The 20,802-nt window shown below is 38.5% G+C and overlaps 1 protein-coding gene across 3 annotated transcripts in view; it reads right to left on the bottom strand.

The window, feature by feature from the left end:
- The window catches only part of TIAM2 (TIAM Rac1 associated GEF 2), a 170,805-nt gene that overhangs the window by 44,693 nt on the left and 105,310 nt on the right, over positions 1 to 20,802 (bottom strand). For 2 of the 3 annotated variants that reach the window (XM_035322341.1, XM_035322340.1), the window contains exons 8-15: positions 19,036 to 19,221; positions 17,653 to 17,799; positions 14,024 to 14,086; positions 9,097 to 9,264; positions 7,020 to 7,124; positions 6,471 to 6,549; positions 5,472 to 5,564; positions 4,152 to 4,412 (exon numbers count right to left, since the gene is read on the bottom strand). In XM_035322341.1, coding sequence (XP_035178232.1) covers positions 4,152 to 4,412; positions 5,472 to 5,564; positions 6,471 to 6,549; positions 7,020 to 7,124; positions 9,097 to 9,264; positions 14,024 to 14,086; positions 17,653 to 17,799; positions 19,036 to 19,221 — 1,102 coding nt within the window. The remainder of the gene's footprint in view (positions 1 to 4,151; positions 4,413 to 5,471; positions 5,565 to 6,470; positions 6,550 to 7,019; positions 7,125 to 9,096; positions 9,265 to 14,023; positions 14,087 to 17,652; positions 17,800 to 19,035; positions 19,222 to 20,802) is intronic. The other variant, XM_035322342.1, reaches the window with a different exon arrangement.

Here is a 20,802-nt window from a genome sequence, read left to right as displayed (position 1 = left end):
AATAAAATAAAATAAAATAAAATAAAATAAAATAAAATAAAATAAAAAGCTTTCTCCTGAACTAGCTTCATCAAAGGCTTCAGCAAGTGCCACTGCCAGAACAGGGGTGGGACCAGTGCTGGGGGCTGGACGGATGGGTCCAGGGAGAAGGAGGAGGGAGGAGCAAGCCACAGCCACTCTTGGCCTGCCTGTGCTGCTGGTGGCACAGCACCTCCAGGAGGATGGGCAGGGCACAACCCAGGCCTCTCTAAGGGTTCCTTGCCCCAGAGATGATGAGTAGTACAATGGCAAACGATGAAATAATGTGTCTGGTTTTATGTGAGTTTTTTTTCCCTGCAAATTTTTAAATGGTTTCTTTGCCTCTTAGATCTCTGACCCTCCCAGATAAAAACTTTTCCTTGTGGAAATTTGTTAAAGTGTATCCAAACTGCTATCTCCCACTTTTTCTTTTTCTTTTTTTTTTTTTTTTTTCTTTTAAATCAAAGCTATTTACAAACTAGGGTTGATTTCAACAGTGTCAGCTACCCAGAAATGACAGCTTATTTGGCACAAACCCACTTGCTGGGGAAAAAAAAAAAAAAAAAAAGTCCAACTCTGACAGCAACTCGCACACTGCCATGGGTTTTCACACCTACTAAAGCTTCTGCCTCCTGCTTCAGCTCTCTATAGATACACCACTAACCCACATGGGGCCTTCCTGAAAATGCAGTTTTCAATTCTCATTCCTTCTCTGCTGTTTATTCCTGAACTCCCAATGCCACCTTAAAATGAGGCATATTTCCCTCCATAGTTGTAAGAATTCTACCCCAAATCCCTCTTTCTTTTTTTTCTTCTATACAAATATTTGCCTTATTTCCTTAGCATTGGAGCTTGGAGCAAATTTAGCTGCTCTGTTATTTGGTTTTCCACATTTATGAATATGTTTTTAAAAGTATTTCATCTTATTTCTTTTCCAGGATAAGCTTACTACCGGCCAAATGGCTAAGCAGAAAGCATACAGTGTTGCCATGTGGAAGGTCAAGTGATATGACCACAGGCAGGTCCAAAGTACAGCTACAAGGGTATGGCAACCTCTTGGAGAAAATGAATCACTCTGGCAAAAAAAAAAAAAAAAAAAAAAAAAAAGTCACTGGGAATGGTTTTTAGGAGTGGCAGAGTTAGTGGCTTTGGAAAAAGTCAATCACTTCCCTTCTGTACAGTAAAAGCTGCCAAAGTTTGGCAAGAGGTATAATCGGGTATCCTCAGCACAGCAGGGTATGTAGGAAAAAGGCATTCATCAGGGTTATGCTAAGCAGTCACAAAACTGTAAACAACTGTGGACAAACTATTTCCACCCAAGTTATATGAAGCTAGAGATTTAAAGTAAATTCTGCTTTGCATTTGGCTGGTTGTTGCAGGCACCAGGCAGGGTATTACCATATGACTCTCCGCGTCCTGAAAATTTCCATTTTCCAAGCACTCCATTAATTTTAGCTTATTAACCCTCAGAGGATTCTAGAAATATAAATATCATTAGTGTTTTTTGCTTGTTCTTGAATTTTTTTGGGGGGGTGGGTGGGGAGGGGAGGGTTAAACAAGAAGGTGACAGCAGAAACAGTGAGGCTTTTAATTCCAGGTATGTACCTTGAGACAAACTGTGCTTGATTTTTTTAAAAAAGGTCCACCTCTGGTGGCACTGACTGACTTTCAAAGGCACTGCTCAAAATGGACGCACAAATACCAGAAATTATTTCTGAAAACTGTGGTCTTAGGAGTAACTTGCTTAACTGTATCAAAGGAGAGAGAACAATATCAAAAACTGTATGAGAATTCAGAAGTTCCTGGCCTCTAAATCCCTGCTTAGATTACTAAATATCCCCTCTTCTTATCTAAAATCTTATTCAATTCCTGAGTAAGTAAAAAGGACATAGAACAGTTAAACCCTTTAAGATGATCTCTTAATTCAAAGCAACGTAATTTTCTTCTGTTTCCATTTGAATGTGATCAGGAGATCAGACACTAAGCACTGATACTTGGTAATTCAATAAACATGGAAGGCCTTCTCACAAAGCTTAATCTAGAACTATTTGTTCCGTTTCTGAATAAAATAAATCTTCTTTCACTGCTTTTAAGCAGGAAAGCAAACCTGCTATGTCCCCTTATACAGTGGTGCTTAGAGTATAATACATACTCCCATAATTTCCTAATATAATGGACTATTTGCACAGGTTGCAAATTTATCCCCAAGGAATGACGACTCTAGTGAATGGACACATGTTTATTATACCAAATACTCCAAGTAATGCTGGCTTATGATATCAAGCCAATAAGCTGAATGATAATTCTGGTATAATTATGTAATTAATTAGCTCTATCATAATTTTTGTTTTACGACACTAACTTTTATGTGCTACTAGTCAATTTAATAGCATTTTAAATTGAAGTAAGGCCCCTGAGAGAGATGCTACTTACTGTATCACAATTCTTGTATTCAGATTTCTTTTAATTTCAAAAGATGACCTAATAAAATTGCTTTATAATTAAATCCATTCTAACAACTTCTCCTATGCGATTCTTTTTTTTTTCCTCCCATTTTTTAATTACAAAAAAATTCCAATCAGGAAACACTTGCTACCATAATTATATATGAAACCCAGATATCTTTTTTGTACCTTTTATGGCTCTCCCTTACACAACTGTGCACTTTTGCTAGCTTTCCTGCAGAATTTTACTAGCATCCCCCAGAGGTGCAAGGAGGAAATTGCACCTTTTTCATTCAATAAACGAGTTAAATTTGCTTGTATCTTGTTTGAAAAATAGACAAGGCTTGGGAGAGATGGAGAGCAATTTCCCAAATCCCTCCTGTTTCAGACAGGCATTTACATGTGTTCTAACATCACAAGATGTGTTTTTCACATGAAGTAAGGCAGCTGAAACAAGCTGGATCACTCCACAGTTTTGTAAATGCACAGCACAAAATCTCTCTTACTGAAGCACTCACACACCTCATCCAGGACACATCAAACCCCCCAGAAGGTTCCCCCCTGCAGCATGCTCCCTGTGCACGGGCCTGTCTGCCACAGGCCAGTGCAGTAGAGGACTGCACGCTGCAGCAGTGAGTGTTAATGGAAAGGATGCAAAGGTTTTTCTTGAGTTAAACAGCTTACAGCAATTCCATAGCAGTGGGTCTTCATCTTTTTGTCACTGAGGCTTGCTTAAGGACACTGATAGCTTTGCATGTTATCAGTATCTCTCTCGTGTACCCCTGGCTCGGAGGCCCAGCTATGAAGGCTGCTGGAGGTGGCCAACTTTACCTGCAGCCTGTCACGCACCTCCTCACAGATCCTGTGTAGGATCCTCTGCCCCAAGGAGAGGAAGAGTGACCATGGCTTTCCTCTGCCCAGCATGGCTGTGCCCCTCGATGTGCCACCTCCTACTTCCCGCTGGAAAGGCAACCCAGCAGTGAGCACTGGCACCTTCCTTGGAGCTTGCAGGGCCAGTGACAGTCCTTACCGCAGAGGCTTTTAGCACCTACATTGCTCCTCATGTGGAAACCCACCACGATCTAACCCTGACAGAGCACTCCATTCGATGTTTAGTACAGTGGTTTGCATTGAATAAGAAATATGAGCAGGTATGGTAGCAAAACAACCTCTGTGAAAGCTGTTTTCTTAGGCTTTTCTCTACACAGTGAGTGGCTGTATTCAACTGGAATGTGCTACAGGTAGTATCTTTGGGTAGGAGCAGAGCTGAAGGACTCCTTTCTGAGATGATAATGATTACTGCATTTAAGGCACTCTTAATGTATGTAGTACTTTAGCTTATGTAAAAAGCACTCTAAACAGAGCAATACTTCTGTCTCTGAAAGCCATCAAATCACTTCAACCACTAATGCCCAGGAAATGGATGTACTGGAAATACCCAACATCACACAGAAATGTGCCGTTAATACTGGATGGTTGGATGGTGCAGCCAAATGCATTAAAAGAATGTAATCTTCCTGCAACAATAATCATATCCCAATTCCACTTCTACTTTCTAGAAAATAATGAAATAACAGACAGATATGGAGCATAAATGGAACTTCACTGGTTTGCATTTGAATTGCACTGAAGCATAAGCAAAAATATAAACATAAATTAGATTTAAATAAATTGTTGTCAACTTCTTACCATTTGCTGTGTTCTTTCTGAAGTTATCTAGAAACTCTTCCAGGAGCTGTGACTGGTTTGGAGGGGGCAACAAACTTTTTGGATCCCTGGAAATGTCACCATCTGACCAGGATGCACACAAGGGTTGCAGAGTTCCGCAGTGGCTCATTCTCAGGGTGAGCATTACGCTTCTCTCCAAAAACAATAGCTCCATCTGCCTGAGGTCAAGATCAGACACGGCCTCTCCATTTATGCTTAGGATTTCATTGCCTACTCGTAGCCCTGGAAGCATGAGAAAGGAAAGAAAAGGGAAGAAAAAATAAAAAAGGAGAGAAAAAGGAGGGAACATAAAATGGAAAGGGTCACAAACCAAACTTTATGCTGCTTCACCTTTTATTTTTGTTTTCAATAAATCTGTTAGAACTGATGGAAGTTTTATATATGTTATAATTATACAGTTTGATTTCATGTTTACTTTGATACTACTACAATCAAGTTGTTTATTTCTAAAGAGGATTTTTGGGGTGGGAGGGGAGCACACCTTTTGAAAAGATCAGAATAGAAGCACCTTTCATGACTCAGATACCCTGAATTCATTTCATAAGACAGCCCATCAGCACACAGCACAATAATACAAATAGCATTATCCCACTCTAAGAAGAACAAGAAACTAGTCATGCAGATCAAATCATTCATGCTAAACTGGAATAATAACAGATGGAGCCTTTATTAGCTTTTGTATAAATCTAAACAGTGGCAACTGCTGCCTTGCAAGGTTAGCAGCAATCAAGTGGTCATTAACCTCAGGTAGCTACTGAAACTTTCTGTCTACGCTTTATGTTTTTGTATCTCTATTTTTCAGAAAGCAGAACAAACACAATCCTGCTGAAAAGAAGCACTGTTTCTGAGCACTGTAGTAGAGAAGTTGCCCAGGGAGATGTATGCAGAAAACTATTTGGGAGAGGGAGGCTACTTTTCACTGTCAGCAAAAGTGGAAGTGATGGGTCTTGGAGACTGACCAAGCCCATGTGGTTCCCTAGTGTGAGAAGAATTCATCCTCCAGCTTGTTTCTTCATGCAAAAGCACTTGGTTGGATTGCTGAATGCAAAATTTGTCTCCAAGAGTGAACAAGAACTCTCCCCACTATATTGGAAGGATAATTCAGTTACTCTGTGGACATTATCTTTCCCAATATCACATATTTTCCATGGTTTTAAGGAAAAGAAAGCTATGCATAGTAAAAGCCAAGAACCATTTCAGACAGCAGTACTAAAGCTCCTTCATGTATGTGAATTTAAAAGGATAATGAAATGCAGTGTTAAGCATCAATATGATACATACCTTCCTTGTATGCGAGTCCATCAGGGAGAACATCGCTTACAAATATATGGGTGAGATGCTGATTTTCATCAACTTGAGCTGTGACTGCAAAACCTGAAGTAGAAGAGGTCTAAATCAAATAAACTTTCTCTGAAATAACTCTTATTTTGTGTGTTTAGTAGACTTTACATAATCAGCAAGTTGACAATTCTCATGAGAACACTCACAGATCACAGAAAAATTATCACATAGTTTCTGAGTGATTGTAAGGACAGCTAAACTAAACAGGACATTTCAACATTCAGGAAACATCATGCTGTGCTGTAAAATGATAAATCATATTTCAAAAAAAATGTTTCTATCTTAGTCCCACAGGACATTTCAATAACACAGCTCATCAGTATGGTATGAGTTCTATAATGTGTCCATCAGACACAGATTTGTTTTAAAAATCTCCAGAAACTGGAGATCCAAACTAGAGAGCAGCAAATCCACAGAGCAACATGTGACCCCCCAAAAAATTATTCTTACCAACAAACATGCAGCTAAAGAACAGCACAGAGCTACCTTACAAAGATACCTTTGCAAGGTATATATATATTCTTAGCCACAAATGCCTCCTGCAAATAAAAAGTCTGTCAGAATTTATACCAAAGGATAACCTGTTGACCTTATGACAACAGAGGATCCTACTACCAAAAAAAGGGCAGACCTTGACCATGGCTGATAGTATTAATTTCAGCATAGCTGGCATACTCTGATAATTCCACACTTGAACTATTTGGCCAATGCATCAGAACAGAAAACAGGCCCTTCCCAAATGGAGAAATAAGAAATGTATTTGCCAATGTAAAAAAAAAAAAAAACAATTTGAGACTTCATTATAATGCCATTGGTACTTTGCAGACTCAGATATTGTCAAGGATGGCTCTACCTGCTCTCAGACAGAAAGCTCTTGAAAAGAGAAAATAGGTAATGAGAAGAATAAAAATTCCTGAGAGATGTTTTGGTTAAACTTACCAAAATCAGTTATGTTTTCAGTCTTTGTAAGATGAACGTGATAAACATTTAATGGACAAATTTCTATTTCATCATACACCTGTTGGAAAAAACAAAAAACAGCAGAAGTTATCAAATTATGAAACTGCAAGCATCAAAGCCTAAACACACATTATGGCAAATAAATACAGCGCCATTTATATTAATAAAGAGCCAAACCTTGCTATATTTACACAGAATTGTGTTACTCTGCAAGCATCATCAGCATCAGTAGGACTAAACACAGAGTAAACTAAACATAGAAAATCCAGCCTGGAGTTGAGACTGACACTTTGTGTCTGTACCAGAAGCCCCACTTCAATCTTCAAACAGCTCTTGAAGAGAGTGTTTGTAGTGCCTAGCCATCTGAACGTCTGCATAGGCATCAGCTGTGTGAACAAGGATGGCAGAATGCAATCCACAAACAGCTTTAAAACCTTATTTTAGATCTAAATCACACATATTCATAGGTGATAATTTAACTGTAGCTACAGACAACATGGAGCTTTATATAAAATGAATCACACTTTCCTGGTCTACTATGTATTCATATGGTTCAGGAGCACTGTACTCAGTATTTTCATCAACCAGTCTTCTGAGCTGTAGACCGTAGTGTCTTGGCTCCAGCTGTTTCATCTAAGGAATATAAAAAAGGAATGGGGATTAGAATTTGTTATTTATTTCCAGAATCCCGGAGGACAAATAAGCAACACATACACACACACACACCTTTAGGAATCATGCAATTTTAAACAAGTAATTTTCTAAATACTATTTTTGTGATGTAAACAAAACTAGCTGCATTGCTGAGAAGATAATGTTGAAGTACAATTTCCATTTTCCCTTAAAATCCTCCCAACTTCTTTCATAAGCACCTTGTCTTGGCTAATAGATTAACTGAATGTTGCTGTATGTTTCCAAAGAGATTATAACTGCTTTGTGTTCTTTTGAACTTACATTCACAACCTTTTCTGTAACTATTTGCAATGACTCAGTTCTGCTCAGCAACTTTTTCTTCAGATGTATAAAATGTATATGCATGCATGGGCTGTTAGGAAAGGGGATGGGAAGCAGATTCCCTAAGGGTTTGCCTTTATTGGATTTTATTTTTATTGCTGGGTTTCATCTACGATCAGAGAGTTTCACCTATTTTTTTCACCACATGAGGTCAAAGCCCAAATCCTGTATCAACAGGAAGTCAAAGGGAGATAGGAATATTCCCAAAGGATATTAGCCTGAAAGTGTCGAGCCCCTGATGGGAGTCTCTCTGAAAAATCAGGATGCTGGTGAGACCACTGCACAATACATTTTGTTTTAACATACTAATAGAGCAGCATTGCTTAAAAAAAGGAAAAGGAGGAATGACTGCATTCATTCAGATTATTTAACCTCTTTAACACAACTCTGCAACTTATGAAAACTAAATCTACTGAGTAACTAGTAATTACTTGAACATTTTATTATGTGTAACAGCTTATGAGTTGCATGTGTACTGTATCCTAAATAATTGTATTCAAATGCACATTTCCTCTATATGTGCATCCAAAAGACTCAGATGGAAAACAGAAATGAGAATAGTATAAACCCCATAAAGCATGAATGAAGAAAAAAACAAAACAAAACAAAACAACCTTTGAAATTTATCCTTATACACATAATATTCAAACATGTTCTGTTAAGATTCCTTACACTCATCAGAGCAGAATGAAAATGTACGACAGAAAAGAACCAGAATAGATGACCAGAAAGTATTCAGCCTTAGAAAATGCTTATGAAAAGCTTTACACACAGAATAGAGAGAAAAAAAAAAAAAAAGGAAAAAAAAAAAACATATATATATATATATTTCAAACTAAATTTTCATGTGACACAGACATTCAAAAATTAAGAGCCAGCTTTAGAATTACAAATATTTTGGAATGATGGAGTAAGAGAGGTAAGGAATTTCCATTTCAACTTAATTTTATAAATATAAATTTTATTTCCTCTTTCAGTTTCCTCTTTCTATGTTACCTTAATGATTTCCAAATGTTTCAGCTCTACTGTGCCATCTGCTGGTCAAACAATATTTCATAAAATTCCTTTAACCTGTACAGTGAATGTTTAGGAAGTAAACTAAGCTAAGAAACTGTTTCTCCAGGATGCAGTCTCCACTAACAAGAGTAATGAGAAGATAATTTCTTCTGCCATTGTAACAGCAGTTTTCAACGTCTTATCTCCTGGCATTAAATCAAACAGTCCCCATTACTCCTCTGTAACTAATTTGCACAGAAAGCTCAGTTTGCTGCAGTGACAACTCAGAGTGGACACGGATGGAGATCTTTCAGGGACTGATTACCTGGCAAACTGTCACCACTCTTTAAGGATTCAGTGTGAGCTGACTTGAGCAATGCCTCTTGAAAAGCTTTCCACAGTCCTGCTACCTTGGCTACAATACATAAATAATGCTGCTAAAGGAAATGGTGCAAACACTCAAAATGTGCCTTAACACAGGGACAGGGAGACACTGTTATTATTTGTTCACTATTAAGGAGTCCTCAGATATATTATGGTCCTTCTGAAGTCCACAGCTATTAACGAGGTGCAATTGTACATGAAAAATGAATACCTTGCAGGCCAGAGAAAGAACATCTTCTACCCTGTGTTCTGGCTTGAGGGTTAATGCCACTCCTTGGCCATCACAGAAGTGCACATATGTTTGTGTTTCCCAGGCACCCTCCTTCTGGATGCTGTCTGACACTGAGCAGTAGACGTTCAAAAATTCATCAACTTGCTGCTGGAAACAAGGGAGAAAAGTACAACACATGAGGATGTTGCTAAAATAAAAAATGTACAGTTCCGTTGATACCTTGCAGTGCACATATACCACCATATCTTTAGACATAGTACTGTGCATTTTCCCATGGTAAGCAAGGGACAAAGTTCTGTTACCTGTTCTTATTCATTGTCAATTACTCAATTTTCTTGAGAATGGATTGCATTCCCACTGAGATGCCATTATGGGCTTTTATGCCTTTATCTCATATTATTTGTTGATTTAACTCTAAGTGAAAATACATAGCTACCTGATATTATACCGCAGTGGGAAACATTTATTAAGAAGAATTGACTACTACAATTTTATCTAATTAACAAATGTGAAAAAAACATAATTACTATAATTTTAGCAGAAAATGATAATATAGCAAACTTCCAGCAGAGAGCACTGTAGAGCAAGGCTTGCCGTAACATAAAGGACTAAAGCAGGAATAAAATGTTCTTATTCTATTTACAGTTTAAGATCGTATTATTTGATAGGTAGCGGAGTACTTGCTTGTTTACCATTCTGGCTCACATTCACATTCATTGCAAAGCCACTCAAGCTTGATCAAATACAATATCCATCCTAACTAAAATCCCTGTCATTTTCTCACCCTTCATTTTCACACTTTCTTCTGCACTACACTTAAGGCTAGATGTTTCAGAAGCCAGACAAGGAGCAGAAAAACACTGAGAGCAGTTCTGAATGTGGAGTTTCACCTCTCTATTTGGGTCTGCCTGTTCAGCACGTCACTCCACTGCCCCTATCAAGACGCTTAAGTTTACATAGAGAGGCTCCCTGGATTCCCCCTTTCAGCCAAAGGAAAGAGGCAATAACCTAGTAAAGTAGCAGAACTGTGACCCAAGACAGATCTTACGATAGCCTGAGTTGTTCTCAGGACTGCCTACTTCCCGGCTGCTTTTTCTTTGTTGGTTTGTTCTTTTCCCCTGTTGCTGTGGGTTGGGGTGTTTTTGTTGCCTACACCAAGCACCTTGATTATGCAATTCTTCCTCCTGACTCTGCAGGGACACAAGCCCAGTGGTCCACTGCAATTAAAAGCTCCACCAAAATCACTGCACAGGGACTGCTTCCCTTGCTGCAGGCAGCAAAGTAATTGACAACAATCTACCAGTAGCAACAAAGAGACCAATATTATTTTGTTTTTCTAAATAACAACTGTGGTAGTAAAAATGATGTAGTAAGCAGTCTCACTTATGTAATTACCAAACAATGCAGAAATTCAGGTTGCAAACGAACCACAGTAATAATTTTATGCAAGATTAATGCTGGTTTTGGCAGAATTATATTAATGAACTAATAGCATGAAAGAACCTTATACTGATTGCTCAACTGTCCTTTTTAAATAGCTAAAAATGACACATTGATTAACACAGATCCATGGAAATCCTACTAAAATAGAGCAACATAACATAACAGCATATACATAACAGCAATCCTGTTATGCCACTGCAATTAATGGAGCGATGAAATCTATACCAGGTGAAGTTTCACCTCAGTGGCTGTGGCTCCAACCTGCTCGTAAAACTGTTGTTGTTGAAGAAGATAATTCCAGCAGAACTGTGGTCCTCTCATAAAGCAGTAAATCAAGTGCCTGGTAATAAATGATGACCTCCTTCCACAGTGTACGCAGGAGGAATGAGAAAGGGCAAGGCATGCATGCTGCAAGAGTTGAGATGGAAATGGTCGGACTGAATTCTTCAGTGTCTTCTTTCAGAGAAGACTGAAGCTATGTTGACTTAGGCGGGGAGATGCTCCCAGAAATTCTGACATTTGTAATTACCAAATGGTTCATTGCCCTGTGATAGTAGCTCTTCATATCTGTTCAACAGAAATAAATCTCACTATTGCCAGGGATTAAAATAAAGGATGAAGAAATAAGTTTAAGAAGACACCTTCTTCTGGCAGCCTTTAAGACAAGACAAATTTCTTCCACCCATCTAAGATGCTTTCCTTTCTTTGCCATGCATACTGGTGCCCAAACATAAGCCTTGTCTCTGTTACTAAACAAAAATATGTTCCTTAACTGCTGTCAAGATACTGTTGCTTCATCCACATTTTCCATCTCAGAAAATCTGACATGAAAAGAGATTTTTTTTCCTGTTATGCCTGCAGTGACTAATACTACAATAGTTCATTCATTCATTGCCACGTTAAAACAACCCATCCAATTTTCCAGAAATATGCGCCAGAATTTGCAGACTGTCACAAGTTGTGCCATAGGGTTGCTGTAGGACCCATAGGTTACTTCATAATTTCCCCCACTGTTTGTCTCTGTTTTTATCATCCTTTTCAGGGAAAATATAGCTTTCCTGGCAGACTTCACTGTTTGTAATTCACTGCATTCCTCAGGTAGCATTTTATAAAAGTTTTGATCCTGTTTGTGTTTTTTATTGAAATCAGCCAATGAAAATGGGCTAACGCCAAAGTAACGGTTTTCAGAGTTATGATGAATCACTTCTGAGTTGTCGGATGATTCATGAAAATGTCAGGATCTTAAAAATGCCCACACTATATTTAATCCCCATTAAAAAAAAAAAAAAAAAAAAAAAGGTTTTTGAAATACAGCTCAGATGATGTTTTTTCTAGAAATAAAGTTGAGATCCAGAGCTCCACTTCAGCACCTAAATTGGGGTGGGTTTTGAGTCCTGAAACAGCCCTGCTAAGCTCTGTAAACAGCCTCTCCAAACTCTGCAGTGAGGCTGACCACACGCCAGCCCCCTCCGCCCAGGAAGAAGGGCTGTAAGCCCCTGCCCAAATTCAGCAAAGTAACGTGGGATAACACATAAGCCCTGTTGCAAAAGCTGGGTCAAGACACCAGACCTTATCCCTTCCCAGACAGGGCACTGAGGGAAGCAGACATCCTTCTTCCTGCCCTGCGGCACCTCCAAAACCTGTTTGTATCTCTTCAGAAGCGTTCAAGAAGAGCGATTTGTGCCAGAGGACCCATAGGGGCACCATCAACCCCAATGGGGTCAGTGCTAAACTGAGGGAGCAGCACAGCATCCCTCTGGGAGGAACCTTCAGGAGTTGCACCCAAGAGATTTTATCTCATCTGTTTTAGGAGGGACCTCATGTTCCCATGGTTTAAGAGGAACCGACAAGAATGAATTGTCTTTGCTGCTGCCGAGGTGTGAAACTGAGGCAATCTGACACCACAACCATCGGTACATTTTGGAGGAATTGGTGAGTGTTCTCTACAGAAGACGATGTCACCCAGAAATCCCACATAATTGTAATTTATTTGGAAAAGAGAGGGAAGATTTGGTATAAATATCTTCCTAACCCAGGGAAATACAAGGATGGTCAAATAATGAAGAGAATTCATTTGTTTCAGGATATTTTTTCAAAAGACACACAAAAAGTGAAGATACTTTCAAGGGGCAAAACAGCATTATAGGATTAGCTGCTGTCAGGTGGAGATGCCTCTCAGTGGTATAATTTCTGCATAATTATATATTTACTATGTAGCCACTAAATGAATGTCCTTGATGGGAAAAAAAAAACTGGCAACACATGATATAAAAAAAAAATATATCCAACACATAAAACTATGAGAAATGACGAACTTTGTCCAAACCTTTAGCATGAGTTTCACTACAACTGTTCACTATAGTTAATCATTTCCAAGAGCAATATTTCATTCCAAATGCAAATTTTGACTTTTTGTCTAAGATCTGGTATACACATATTCATCTGAAAATGAATAGTTCTGTGGTATGATTTTTTTAATTATTTTTGTCTTCTTCCAAGTTTTAAACTACATTGGAGAATATCTGACTCAGGAAACAAAGGAGGAATAGGGACAGAAGGTTAAGTAGAAAGACAAATATCCCTTTTCGTCTGGTATGTGTTATAATTAGAGCAATCCAGTTATACTATACACAAAACAAAGTCCAGAAACCCTGTATCTAATATTTAATTTTAATCTTTTATTTGGAGCTTATCATCACAAGCCTACTAAGGGAGGAGGAGCCTATCTATATAAGCTCTGCAATAGGTAGATAACACTTAGTGGTCCTACACCTGTGTTATTATGGACTTCATTGCATCCTGCTTTGCTTCTAGACCAGGGGACAGCAATGCTATCCCCAGGGAGGCTGCAGGAACCAAGAGGGATGGTGCCTGATGTGCTCTCTGGCACTCTGCTCTGCTCCTGCACAAGGCTCCTTTCTGTGGGCACTGAACAGTATCAGCAACAGCTATTTTACTGGGTAATGCAGTTGAGGGGATGCCACTTCCTCTTACTTGACTTGGGCATTAACTCACACTTCTCTGCTGCTTTGCCCCACAGGATTAAATTAGACTTCATTTGCTTTAATACTAAAAATATACAGGTTCTGTTGAACTAGGCAAAGTAGAAAATACAGCTTGGGTTTACCCATGCTATGAAATATGTTTTCTAGCAAATTCAGTTCCAAATCTCTCTCTCTCTCTTAGACACCACCTTGCAGATAGTGTATACCTGCAAGGACTAGCTCTATAAACAAGTTTATAGGGATTTTTATTTATTTTTGTTTATTTATTTAAAGCTACCATGCATCTTCAGAAACTTATGTTAAAGTGGTGTCATTAGCAGAATTATAATTCTGACATCTAACACTACCTGTAATTTTATGAACCTTGGTGGGGTTTCTGAACCAGCCATCATGCTTAGTGAAACATATTCAGGAATTTGAAAACCAGATGGTGCAGAATAGGGACAGGCTTATCTTACCTCAGCAGAGTTGGCTGAGTTCTGGACACCAGCAAATCCATGTCCTCCAGCTGAATCAAAAATCTATTAAAAACAATACAGAAAAATAAATTGATTAAACAAATTAAAAACTTTATTTCTTATGTGCATTAGGCAAATTCCTTGAATAATTAAAACCAAAAACTAAATGAATATACCAACTTCCTAAACACCAGGGACTGTTTTGAACTTCTGATGGCTTTATTCTGGCTAGATGTAGTATTAAAGAAATGAATTCTCCCTCCATATAGAAAATTTAAGTCAGTTCTCAAATTCAGGCCACATGTACACTTACATTAAACCATATCTCAATGTATCCACATGCTTGTTTCCTTGGTGGTGGTGGTGGTGTAGGTTTTTTTGTTTGTTTGTTTTTTGTTTTATCCTGTCTACTATTTAGCAATAACATTTAGGTCATTTACCTTCAAATCACGCACTATGCTCCAAGATGCAGTTTTACCCTTTGTCATATCATTTGATAATAGCTACAAGTCTCATAATGATTTAAAAGAACTATTTCAAATTAATGTTGACACTTTTGGAAAACTTCTTCCCCTATAGTTTTTCAGCTCTCCTGCCTGAGCAGTTAGCTTGACTCTATTGATGGCAAATTAACTTTAGCTTGAAAGGGAACCTCGATCCCCACCAGCACTAGCCATTATTATTCATGTAATTAAAAAAAAAAAAAAATCAATAAATAGCTAAGGATACAATCAGATATTTTGGTGAAAAGGGCTGTATAAACATAAAGATAGGTCTATCCAGCTTACATACCAGCTTGAGATTGGCAGGTACTAACATTACCATCCCAAAGTGCAAATATAAATAGCATTTTTTGGTCTACTGAAGTCAACAAATCAGGGCGATATCAAACTTTTTTTTTTTTCTTTTTTTTTTTTTTTTTTCCCTAGCAGAAACCTTTTGGATAATCCAAGGCAATGGATTTCTAAAATTTAATACGAAATACAGTTTCTGACAATGTGAATAAAAGGCACCACTTTTTAACTTCCTTTTCTTTGTCTTACCCACAGATGTAGTCAAAGCATTTTATTGTTTATGATTTCTCAAAATAGTTTATCATTTAGATTGAAGAAAAGCAGATAAGCATTTAAGAAACTGAGGATAATGTGAGCCTAGACATCCCCCATCTGCTACAGTTCAGTTTTATTAACTGATTTCTAAAAGACTAAGACACTTCAATAATGTTTACGAAAGCCTCCAGCATAGAAGCTCTGAACACATTTTTCCCCCCTTTTAATTTTTTTTTTTCCAGATCATTATTAACAACATACAATTATGTTAAAATTAAAAACTTCTCTGGCACAATGATGTTCAAGAACATAACATCTAATTTTGAAGCTAGGGTAGTGTAGATAAAAACATACTAGCTGTAGTCAAATGAACTTTAATTAAATCCATGGAAGCAAGAAATTTTTAACCTATTTTTTGAAACAGACATTGGAGCACAATAAGGAGAGAACCAAGCTCCACTTTTCTGCTTAACCCAGTTTCCCATCATTTGAAGGAGATGACAAGAAAGACAGCCCCAGGCCCATTCTGATTTTGATATACAGTTATGTGCATACACACAAGTCTGAGCAATGACATGGCTCCCTTTTCTGCCACCTTCCAGGTTCATGGGTCAGTTTTTAATCCATGCTTTTAAAAATGCTTCACTTTTACGGTTGAGTCATAGCCCAGTGTTATTAATATGCAGCACTCAGCATTTACATTTTCTTAATTTTATTGTACGATGTTTAAGAAAGAAAGAAAGAAAAATAATAAATACAAGAACCTAAGCTCTTGGATGAAAATGAACACTTTTTTGGGCCGGCTGGTTGCAAGCTTTGGAACAAAGAGGGTGAGGACGCGCCAGGGACACCTCCGCCTGCACCCAGGGCTCCCTCCACTGCGCTCAGAAAAGCACTGGCAGGGAAGCAGGAGCCTCCTCTCCTTGCTGCGGAAATGAGATCCCCCTGAGCTCCACAGAATCCCCTTCACGCGCTATAAAGCATGCAGGAGGATGTATCACGCAGTTAAGACAGTGAGAGGTATCAGCCCAGCTGGGAACAGAGCTAAGGGGCATAGCGTCCCTTCCCCCAAGCCTGTTATTAATAAAGAAATAGAGGTGCAGGACTCACAGACCACCCTCCCTTGCCAAGGAGTACACTGAAAAATATATGAAAAGGACCACCTGGAGAAAATCCCTCCATCAGTTCCCCCTTTCAAAAGGCGGAATTGAGCTTTTATTCTTATTCAATTTCATGATGTAAACACATCTCGATTGATATACTAAAATTCCTAGTAGTCACCCAAAGATTTTTCAACACAGCACAACACCTAGATAAATATTTACCCATTAAAAATATAAACCAATAAACAAGAAAATCCTGACGTGTTCTTTTGCAACAGTAAATCTGTTGCATCAGCACTGGGACTATTGCAATGCAAGCACAGATAGGCTTGCTTAAATATTCCACAAGCAGAATGTCACATGTGCAACAACAGCCAATTTTCAAGTGCCAATCATAGATTATTTTTTTTTTTACTAATAAAATCAAAATACAAGACTCAGGGAATAGCAGGAGCAAGGTCACCCGATGAACACAGCACAAAATACTGCTTTGCAGTATTAACAGCAGACGTGGCAAAGGCCAATGAAAATAGTAATGCTCTGAGCGTGGATGCACATCCACAACTTCTGCCTTACCACCAAAGAAGCGTCTCTGCTGTTATTTACTTTTTTTTTTCCTCCTAAGGAGAAGGTTGTGAACTTTTGTTTCACATTCAGTTGTGTTTTTATTGAGGAAATACAGATTCCACAAGTGTAAAATTTACACTAAATGCATGCATATGCTGTTAGTTTCTTAAACAGAAGAGAACCCTGCAAGATGCTATCGTGTTAGCAGAGATGTAGCCCTCTAGAGTGGCATCCGTGAGCCTGGCTAGAGGCAGAGGTGCAGCCTTTCTCGCAGGGGCCTGCCTGCCCCAGCACATCGCATCTGTGCCAAGCCATCAGCTTATGTAAACTGGCACAGCTTCATTCGTCAGCTGTCTGCACCTACTGGAAAACTGGCCTCCTTGCATAAAGCAGTCTTCGCCTTGTGGCTACTTCCAGGCAGAACATGCTACTTTGTAGAGGTGATTCCAAGGCCACCATCCACAGACCAGTCACTCCTCTTTTTCCTTGAAAACTCACCTGTGTTCTTCTGCATTAAATTGCAATAGTACTTCAAAGTCCTAGCTACGTGCCAGCACAATGCTGTATTAAGGATTTGCATACAGGCCCTCTCCAACAGAACCCTACTTCCAAATAAGGTGGCCGAAAGACGAGTTTTCTTACAAATTCAGACCTGATGGTCTCACACTGCAGATAATGAACTAACCCACTGTGACAAAAGCTCTCATTTACCAACCACACTTACCACAAAGGAATCAAAAAATAGATATAGATCTGATGCCTTTTCACAAATCTACGGACATTGCAAAGGCAAGTTTGATAGACAGATGTCTCCTTCCCCATGCACCAACATCATCTGCCAGAATTAGCCCCAGTAGAAACAAGCCCTTCTATGCTTCCACTACCCCCATCATCAGCAAGTAAGATTTACCTGTGTTATGGAAGGTCGCTTTTCTTTTCCTTTTCTAGCCAGTGTATCCAGTCCTTTCAGTGAAGAAAATAAACCCTTTTTATTACGGACTCTTTGTGACAGAGACAGGGTACGCTTCCTGAGGGCAGCTTCATCCCTGGAGCAGATCTATTTAAACACAGACAGGCCTTCTTATAGCACTTTCATAAGAGCAAAAGACTAACAGTTATTTCAAACTAAGACATCAAACAAAAGTAACTTCAGTTTATCTCAGTGTAATATGCTAACATGCAAGGACAATGATTAAACTTTAGGCACCAACGTTTCTTTTGGTGTTCTAATGGTGTGACAGCATAATTAATTGTCATGGGGCAAAATCAGACAGTTATGGAAAGGGAAGAACAGAGAAAATATTGCTCTGTACAACAGAAGAAGTTAATGAAAATACTCAAAGCATTATTAGTCAGATATTATATCTGACCTATTAGTCAGATATAAAATTGCTAGAGGAAAAGAAAGACTCAAAACTGGCAAATATAGGAGAGAAATGTGCTATACCATTGTGTTATTAACAAGCAATGACACAAAACACAGTTAAAAATAACACTAGAGAGAAACGCATCCTCTGATGAGACTTTGAGGGCTACCGTTCCTTGCAGCAAACAAGGTCCACCCCTCCCTGCAAAGTCCAGCCTCACAGCCCTGTAAAGGATAAAAAGCAGAGGCAAACCCGCTATTGCCATAGCTCACTTGAAGCCAACAGGTTGACAACAGCTTACAGTAGTGGAGGAGCTTCCTCATTTTTTGCAGAGACCACAGTTTTTAAAAATGACATTTTAGCCTATTCTAAAAACACTTTCTGTTCAGGAGGGTATCAAACTGAAAAAAAAATTGGAATTTTTTTTTCTAAAAACTGAAAAATTTTGGAGCTGGTCTTGGACCGCCATAAAATATCAGCTCAACCCAGAGGGACCAGAAACACTTGTGGAAATTTTAGTGTTAGGCTCTTTTCACTGTAAGTGACCTAGATCCTACCTATACACTTTAAACTCCTAACTTAATGGGAGTAAAATCATAGCGACAGAATTCCACCATGACTTTTTTACATTTACATGTACTTTCATTTATTTATTTATTTTTAGATATGAGTCAAAAGTGCCTGATTTTGGATTCCTTAGGGACCAAAAAAAGTCATGGCCATATCCTCATGGTTTTAAAGTCTGTCTCTGTGGAAGAACATTTTCTGCAGTCAAGGAAGAGACAGAAAGGGTGGGATGGGAACAAGGCCATCTGAACAATGAATGTGGGTACACCCATGAATTATCCTAGCACAATTCCACATGTAAGTACAACATTAATGATGGCTTTGTGTAGCACACCCATAAAAAGTGCATTCAGACTTACCAATGCATGGAAGGATGAGACAGAGAAAATTCCGAGCCTCCCCAGTGCTAATTTTGAAGGACGACTGGCAGCAGCCAAAAGGCTTTTTGGGTTTGGGAGCTCCCCACCTTGCAAACTTGCTAGGTAACATCGCATTCGGAAAAGGTCCATATTAAATTTTTCCAAGTTCTGTTCCCATTGCTGGATCTGTTTAGATGTAAAAAGGGACAATTAAAAGAGGAAAAATGTCTTTGTGGGCTGCACTGAAAATCTGAGCTCTTCCACAAGCCCATAGTAAATTACTTTCATCTGGTGGTATATGGATTAGATTAGTTATTCCCTGCCAAAACACATTCAGTCATATTGTGTTACATCAACCCAAAAGATGGCTTGAAATAAAACAAAGCTGGTGGTCTTAAATGCATACTGACAAGATGAACATACCATGAACTTTGGGTAGTTTGATAGCCACAAAAGCAGTTACATAAAAACATAACCCTGTGGTTCATGAGAGTTTTTTTTTTTTTCCTCCTTTTTTCCTTTTGGAGATTAGTTTTGTTTCCTTCATTTTTATGAGCTTAGATTGTATAGCTGCCTGGCTAAAAGCAAGGCTGCATAGCTATACCAATTCCCTATGCTAGGTGAAGTAGTTGTGCTGATAGATTCTGCTCAGGCTTTGCCATCTTCCTATGGCCTGTCTATTTGTAAACAGGAGATAATACTGGCAATGTGAGCATGTACAGCTCTTTGTCTGACTAATAGGTTAAGACATGCTTATGCTCAGGCACACTGCAAAAATGAGTTATATATACTCAATACAAATTGCTGGACCAAAAGCAAAAATGTATACATACTCCTTCATGAAATTTTTAAATATATTTAACACAGAGAGATGCAGATGTAACAGACAGGCTTAAACTAATTTTAAGGTAAAATTAAGAAAGTGAAAAGACTTATACTAGTTGAGTACAGTTCTGAATCAAGACTTGGATGACAGATTTTAAATATTTGTGTAGATGCGCACTCACCTACACAAACACTGCACTGAAGTCAGATTTTGCTTTTCATTTCCCCAGTTTACAAATAGCCGCAGCTAAAATCTGCAGCACAGTGTACAACATAGATTAAGATTGATAAATAGTACCAATAAGAACGCAGCTGTGTTTAATATAGTAGACATTCACACATGAAAAGGCAGAATAGGCATGTACATTAGCTTAATGTACATTAAATTCATGTACATTAGCTGAAGATTGTTAAAATTCCCTGACAATGCTCTCCTTCACGTCAGCTCAGATCACTGTAAGCTTGTTCTTAAACAGGTGGTTTAGGGTTGTGAAGAAAGTTTATCACTTTTTCTAACGTGCATTGCCTTCATACCTTTCACCGACACGCCTTGCCTGTCCCTGGGAGTACAGGACAGGACATTATCACCTAAGTTTAGATTAATCAAGGACAAGCAGCTTTATGACTTAGAAAACTATCTGATAAAAACCATAAAAATATCATGTGAACTATATGACCTTCAGGCTGTCTAGAAACAAAATCAGTTTGGTTTCCTTATAATGCTGACAAATACCACGAATTACACAAGTGTCTTGCCTCTTACTTTCTACAATGATGAAGTGAGCAATGAAAGGGCAAGAACTGCCCTTTTAACAAAATGATGCTAAAGGCATGTACTACAACTGATAGAGATGTTACCTGTTCTGGCTTCCTTACACATGACCTCACAGACTATAGCATCAGTTAAAGCTAGATAAACCTGTGGAAGCAAGAAGTGATCTT

This window comes from Oxyura jamaicensis, chromosome 3 (genome assembly GCF_011077185.1).
Source record: "Oxyura jamaicensis isolate SHBP4307 breed ruddy duck chromosome 3, BPBGC_Ojam_1.0, whole genome shotgun sequence".
NCBI lineage: Eukaryota > Metazoa > Chordata > Aves > Anseriformes > Anatidae > Oxyura > Oxyura jamaicensis.
Note: the sequence above shows the minus strand (reverse complement) of the source record. Positions and strands in the feature narration are given on the sequence as shown.